General features: G+C 42.6%; 1 protein-coding gene across 1 annotated transcript; it reads right to left on the bottom strand.

Annotated features, from left to right (window-relative positions):
- Positions 1 to 3,839: 3,839 nt before the first annotated feature.
- LOC111977690 (zinc finger protein ZFPM2-like) lies at positions 3,840 to 6,011 on the bottom strand. The gene has a single exon (XM_024007238.2). The coding sequence runs from the start codon at positions 6,009 to 6,011 to the stop codon at positions 3,840 to 3,842; it is 2,172 nt and encodes a 723-aa protein (XP_023863006.2).
- Between the last annotated feature and the right edge of the window lie 1,963 nt (positions 6,012 to 7,974).

The raw sequence follows: 7,974 nt of genomic DNA on the forward strand, positions 1-7,974 counted from the left end.
CAGTCCCCAACCCTATACCCTAGAGACCCACCTAAAAGTATTCTGTTTCATAGGCCAACCGCAAGTAGCCTATACGCAGCCAAGACAGAAAGATAAACGCGGTCAGACCCACTAAAGCAACAACGTCCCCTCAAGAGTCTGAGCCTGCCTGGCAGGGTTGGTCCAGCAAAGCCAAAGCCTCCGGGTGGGTGAGCATAATATACAAAGAATTTCTCAAAGCTGCTAATGAAAACCTTGACGACCTTGTATTTGTCACGTTGTATAAAAGGATTGGAGACAGGCGCAGGAATACGTAATAGGGTTTTTTAATACTCCACCCAAAAATACAACATGCCATGAAAGGGACGGGGTACAAAGTCCAAAACAAACACGTATACAAAAACACAGGGATGTAACCCAAACAAAAGAGCGAGGTTAAACCTCTAATAAATACACTGGACGAGACCCGTAATAACAAGTGCACAACAATACACGGGACAAGACCCGTAATAACAAGACCACAAAACACGAAAGCCGAAACAACAAAGCACAGGTACTCACAAGACCAACGGACATGGGAACAATAACTGACAACACAATTGTGAACAGGGAGCACATACTACATGCAATTACTAATCAGGGGAATTGTAATCAGGTGTATGTAATGAGACAGTTCAGTGACGCCTAGAGGCCAATCTAGGGTTACTCCAATTTACAATCTAGGGTTACTCTAAGCAGTTTAGTCATCTCAACTTGCTCAATTTCCACATTATTTATTACAAGATTTAGTTGAGATTTAGGGTTTAGTGAATGTTTTGTCCCAAATACAATGCTTTTAGTCTTAGAAATATTTAGGGCTAACTTATTCCTTGCCACCCACTCTGAAACTAACTGCAGCTCTTTGTTAAGCGTTGCATTTATTTCAGTCGCTGTAGTAGCTGACGTGTATAGTGTTGTACCTAGCCTGTGGGAATCCCAGTGTAGACCCCTACCCAGGTAGTGGTAAAGCTGGCAACACTAGCTGCAGGAACTCTTGGGGAGGGGGTCACACTCGGATAATCAGAATCAGAGAAATTATTATGCCCCTGGTGGCACAAAATAATGAAAAGGTCTTAATGCTCAGAGACCCTTGGGAAAATGGTCACAGCTTGTGTGTGTTTTAGGGGAAAGGGGTGTATATGAGCTCCATCAACTAGGACTTGATATTGGTTAAGCAAATCTCCCCTTTCTTGCTCAATTAAGCAATTTTGAAGCCTTCTCTTGAGTTGGGCTTGGGGATGGAACAACTGTTTAACACCTGAATGGCGCCGGTGAGGATGGCTGACGTTTTACGTGCTCCTAACCAACTGTGTTATTTTGTAATTTTTTTTGCTTTGTTTGTAAATTATTTTGAAACTTATTTTGTACATAATGTTGCTGCTACCAGCTCTTATGACCGAAAATAACTTCTGGACATCAGAACAGCGATTACTCACCACGAACTGGTAGAGTAATCCGATCAGTTGCCATGCCGAGCAGTTATCATGCCAGGCAGTGATGCAATCAATCAGGATGCTCTYGATGGTGCAGCTGTAGAACCTTTTGAGGACCTAAGCCAAATCTTTTCAGTCTTCTGAGGGGAAATAGGTTTTGTCATGCCCTCTTCACGACTGTCTTGGTGTGCTTGGACCATGCTAGTTTGTTGGTGATGTGGACACCAAGGATCTTGAAGCTCTCAACCTGCTCCACAATCTTGGCATTCTCTCAACCAGCTACACCTGGAATGCTTTTCCAACAGGAGTTTTTCCAACAGGAGTTTCCACATATGCTGAGCCCTTGTTGGCTGCTTTTTCTTCACTCTGCGGTCCAACTCATCCCAAACCATCTCAATTGGGTTGATGATTGTGGAGGCCAGGTCATCTAATTCAGCTCTCCATTGGGTCATTGTCCTGTTGAAAAACAAATAATAGTCCCACAAAGCACAAACCAGATGGGATGGCATATCGCTGCACAATGAGCCTTCAGAGCCTTTTAAATGTGTCTCTGTCCAGTGTCTGTTCTTTTTCCCATCTTAATCTTATCTTTTTATTGGCCATTCTGAGATATGGCATTTTCTTTGCAACTCTGACTAGAAGGCCAGCATCCCGGAGTCGCCTCTTCACTGTTGACGTTGAGACTGGTGTTTTGCGAGTACTATTTAATGAAGCTGTCTGTTGAGGACTTGTGAGGCGTCTGTTTCTCTAACTAGTCACTCTAATGTACTTGTCCTCTTGCTACTCTTTCTATTTTTGTTAGGGCCAGTTTGCGCTAATCTGTGAAGTGAGTATTACACAGCGTTGTACGAGATCTTCAGTTTCTTGGCAATTTCTCGCATGGAATAGCCTTCATTTCTCAGAACAAAAATAGACTGACGAGTTTCAGAGGAAAGTTCTTTGTTTCTGGCCATTTTGAGCCTGTAATCGAACCCACAAATGCTGATGCTCCAGACACTCAACTAGTCTAAAGAAGGCTAGTTTTATTGCTTCTTTAATCAGGACAACAGTTTTTAGCTGTGCTAACATAATTGCAAAAGGGTTTTCTAATGATCAATCAGCCTTTTAAATTGATAAACTTAGCTAACACAATGTGTCATTGGAACACAGGAGTGATGGTTGCTGATAATGGGCCTCTGTACGCCTATGTAGATATTCCATGTAAAATTTGACGTTTCCAGCTACAAAACTCATTTACAACAACAATGTCTACAATGTATTTCTGATCAATTTGATGTTATTTTAATGGACAAAATATTAGCTTTTCTTTCAAATTTCTAAGTGACCCCAAACTTTTGAACAGTAGTGTATATATATATTTTTAAATCATAGAAATGCTACCAAAATTATTTACTGAATTTTTTTTACAAATGACGGAGCCATGATTCACCAAACAATATTTTGTAAGAGGAAGCATAGTACTTTAAGCATAACGTTTTCGTTTCAGTTTCCTCCATCTCCACTAGGCAAAGTTATTTGTTTCTAATATCTTGCCTCTTGTTGCTTTTTTGTTTCAATGTGAACGAAGATAGACATCTGTAGATAGGTATCATAAAGAAAGTTGGGCCTGAGATTTTAATTTTAATTTCCACAACACAATGTAAAAATATCAAACATTTTGAGGAATTTCATTCTGAACACAGGCATGCATAGCAACACATTAACAATGTATTTTTTTTTTTTTACATTGGAATGATCACAACCTTCATTGAAAACACTCAAACATTTTATCAACAATTCATCAAATCAGACAAAATAAATATATTAATTCACTCTATCATAATACTGCAATAGAGATAAAAAAAGGAGAAAAAAATCAACAGAGGTACACTTAAAAAAAAAATGTTTTGTAAACCAAACATTTAAATGAATATACAATTTACACATTAAGTACATGACAAAGTTCTACACTGAAATTTAAGATCAACAAACATGTCCTATCATTCCAAAAACAGTATTATTTGTATCACTTCATGATGGTAAACGACCTAAAACTCAATAATAATCTGTATGGATAGACTAGTGCTTGTGAGTCTTTTCAACCAAAGAGTTTTTGTTGAACATCTCTTCATAATCAATACAAATGCATTCAAAAGTCAACAATTCTCTGTGCGTATGACACAAGGTTTTAGAATTAACATTGTTTTTCAATTAAATATATATTAAAATCTTAATACAATAAATACATCACAAAGATGGCAGAAAATATGACAACTTTTTTGTCCAAAAAACATTGCATTTTGCTATCAAACTGAAGGGAGATGGTACTCTTGATTGTTCACCAGCAGTGCTGTATTTAACCTGTGTGTGGCAGGTTTAAGAGGAGAGAGACTGGCCACTGAACCACAGTCATTTGACGTGCTCGGCGGTGTGTGACGAGCAGTAGAACTTCTTGTGTGTTATAAAGTTGGACAGGTTGTTGAACTGGATGTCGCAGGGGCGGCAATATTTGACACTACACTTTGTTGCCTGGATGGAGCCGTTAAGGCCTCTTTTCACACAGGAAGGTAGTACATCCTCTGTCTTAGATTGTGCTGGGGAGGATAAGGATGAGGAAGTGCTCTTCTTGGAGTTGACACTGACAGGACTCTCTGAATCTGACAAGGATGATACGTGGCTGTCTGGGAGATGGGAGTTCACAAGCTTGTTGTCTTGGAGTGTGTTCTCTGTGTCTATGACCATGTCCTCAGGCTCCTGGGGGCCATTTTGAGGCAAAACACCTTGTGTTTCCTGGTAGCCATCAGGCATAGGCTGATCTTTTTTCACCTCACTCCCTTCATTGGGGCTTTGTCTCAGCTCGCTGAGCTCTCTCTGCATCACCACTGTACCTGTGGTGTAGTCGGCAGGCTTGATTCTATAAAAGGTTGAAATATGTTCGTCAAGTCTCATTTTTTTAAATAAAAGAGGGCTAAATTCTTGGGACAGAAACTCATCCGTGCTTTCCTCTTTGATGACAGCAAGCTGATCCCCGTTAGTGCTACCTATTTGCAAGAACACCTCGTTGGCTCCATTGTTAACACATTTACCCAAGTTTGTATCATTGTCATCTACTGGGTTGTTAAACCCTCTTTTTACGACCGCAGATGTTTTGCGATCTGGAGCAGTGACTGGGCAAGAGCTCCGTTTGTGTGCAAGGTAGTCTTCCACTTTGTTGAAGCTGATCTTGCACACTGTGCACTCGTGATAGTCCATGAGTCTTTTATGGGTGGTATATAATTTACCAGGGCTTGATGATGAACACGTTTTACTGAGATCAATAGCGTTATCCAGTTCATCTTGTGCTATGGCGTTGCACTTAGATATCAGAGCTGATTTAGTGAAAGGGAGATTAGCCTCTGGATGCTTAGGAACCATGCCAAGGAACATGTTGTATCTGGGGTGAAACTGTTTACCGAATATCTCCCTTGGGTCTTGGCACATGCCTGGTCCTCCAGTGGGTGCTATCCCAAAGTAATGTGGATGGTGATTCATGGAAGACCTCTGTTGTTCGTTGTTGGGAATGTTCATTTTGAAGTTCTTCTTCCGTTTCCGTAAACGCACCGTTCTCTGGGTGGCAGGCAGTTTGTTGCTTTGCGCTCGTTTCATGAGTGGGTCATGTCGCGTGGCGCAGTAATACTGCTTGTGAACCATATAGGTCTCTGTACGACTGAAGGTGATCTTACAGGGCTCGCACGTTGTCTTGTTAGGGTCTAAGATTTCTGTCTTAGGCATTTGAGATGCTTTGGGACTTGTCACGTCTGCCTGTATGGAGGGGTTGTCATCTGTTCTGGTGGGGATGGAAGGGTTCTTCACAGTACCTGGGAGCTCAGCCTGTACCTGTGCCTTCCCCTCCCCAATGGTGAACAGGTCTAGTCCTGACAGGTTCAGGCACGGGGAAGTGAGATGACTGTTGGGGTCAGATAGATGACCCTGACTCATGTTCAGGCTGCCCAACCCACCCAATCCCCCACTTTTAGGGCTCCCTGTGTCAGTCACTTTGTCCAGGACACTGGTGTAATCATGTGGCTTAGCCACATGTTGCCAACCACTATTACAGTAGTGCTTTTTATGAATTAAGTAGTTGTCCAAGTTCCCGAAAGTGATGTTGCATTCAAAACACATGGCCCCTTTGGGGACAAGGGTGCTGTACATGACATGAGCGGGGTAGTGGTTAGTACCTCCATGCCTCAGTCTATGGTGGACCAACTCAGACATCTTAGCCAGGATCTCCGAGGCCTGGGGGGCAGCTCGTAAGTCCTGTGAGTAGGGGAAATGGGATAAGAACAGCCCCATGGGGAAAGCAGCGGGGACCATGTTGTTCTGGATGGACGAGGATGCCTGGCGAGGACTAGAGGGCTCCAATTTGACACTGTAGGAGAAACAGTGTCTGTGGATCTCGTGGTGCTTGTCCAGTTCCCTAGGGGAGGTGAAGCTGAAGTGGCAGTGGGAGCACCGGTAGCCTGTCTGAGACAAGTGGGAGAGAATGTGCTTCTGGAGGCTGGGGAGAGAGTCTGCTGTGTGGTCAAACACTGTGCATTTCATTGTGCCGCCTCCAGTGGACACCGCCGCCTCCACCTTAGCACCTAGGAATGAGATTATAAAGGCATTTTAGAGTGTTAATATATTCACACTATTAGTGGTAAGGTTAGGGTACAATAATGTTCCCTGGGATACAAAAAGATGACTGTTCAGTACCTTTTAAGGTACATGTGTGGATAAAGAGTATAAGGGTACATTTCGGTAGCCAATATTTGAAATATAAAAGGTACAATAATCTCACTCTCACAAAAAGGGGTACAGTGTGAAGGTATATTTCTATACTTTGTACCCTCAGTGCCCACCATAAGGTCCAATGATACATTTCTGCCTAAAAGGTGACTAACGGTTTTGTCACTTGGTTGGCACCCTAAAAAGGCACATTTGTACCATAATCATTATCATATTTCCCATCATGCTCTAYTGCAGGTAGATATTTTTACAATTGTTTTTAATATCTGTGTTTTTGCATGTACATTGGTTAATCTTAAGCTACACACAGAGTTGAGAATCAAGTACAGGGAGTGATGTGTTTTAATAAATAAACAAAACAATAAACACGAAACACAAACAACGCACCGACATGAAACAGAGTCAATAACACCTGAGGAAAGAACCAAGGGGAGTGACAGATATAGGGAAGATAATCAAGGAGGTTAAGGAGTCCCGGTAAGTGTCATTGCAGGTGTGCAAGATGATGGTGACAGGTGTGCGGGATAATCAGCAGCCTGATGACCTAGAGGCCAGAGAGGGAGTATACGTGACAGATAAATAAGATACATTTATTTTTAGCACCCATTACTGAAATTCTGGTAACTTTCCCAGGTTTTCCAGTAATCACAGGTGGTAGATTACTGGAACGAGAGGAAATAAACAGGAAATCCTTCAACCAGGATTTCTTGGAAATCTGGGAATGTTACTGGAATTTTCCAACCTTATTTGAAGGCCTGATGTGGCCTCTAAACCATGGGTTTCAGGCTACTGTATTAGGGTAAAACCGACAGTGCAGCAATATCTAACATGTAACAATTCCACAACAACTACCGAATACACACAAATCTAAGTAAAGGAATGGAATAAGAATATATACATATAAAAATATGGATGAGCAATGACATAGTGGCATAAGAAAGATGCAATAGATGGTATAAAATACAGTATATAAATATGAGATGAGTGATGCAAGATATGTTAACATTATTAAAGTGGCATTATTAAAGTGACTAGTGATCCATTTATTAAAGTGGCCAATGATTTCAAGTCTGTATGTAGGCAGCAGCCTCTCTGTGTTAGCGATGGCAGTTTAACAATCGGATGGCCTTGAGATAGAAGCTGTTTTTCAGTCTCTCGGTCCCTGCTTTGATGCACCTGTACTGACCTCCCCTTCTGGATGGTAGTGGGGTGAACAAGTAGTGGCTCAGGTTGTTGTCCTTGATGATCTTTTTGGCCCTCCTGTGACATCGGGTGCTGTAGGTTTCCTGGAGGGCAAGTAGTTTTCCCCCGGTGATGCATTGTGCAGACCGCACTACCCTCTGGAGAGCCTTGCGGTTGTGGGCGGTGCAGTTGCCATACCAGGCGGTGATACAGCCTGACAGGATGCTCTCAATTGTGCATCTGTAAAAGTTTGTCAGGGTTTCGGGTGACAAGACAAATTTCTTCAGCCTCCGGAGGTTGAAGAGGCGCCTTCTTTACCACACTGTCTGTGTGGGTGGACCATTTCAGTTTGTCCGTGACGAGGATGAGGAACTTGCTGGAACACTGGTCTGCGTGCACTACGCCCGGCCCGCCACAGGAGTAGCTAGTGCGAGGAACTTAAAACTTTCTACCTCCTCCACTGCTGTCCCGTCGATGTGGATAAGGGGGTGCTCTGCTGTTTCCTGAAGTCCACGATCATCTCCTTTGTTGTGTTGACATTCCTGACACCCAACTCCAACTGCCCTCACCTACACCTGTAGGCTGTCTTGTTGTT

This window comes from Salvelinus sp. IW2-2015, linkage group LG18 (assembly GCF_002910315.2).
Source record: "Salvelinus sp. IW2-2015 linkage group LG18, ASM291031v2, whole genome shotgun sequence".
Lineage (NCBI taxonomy): Eukaryota > Metazoa > Chordata > Actinopteri > Salmoniformes > Salmonidae > Salvelinus > Salvelinus sp. IW2-2015.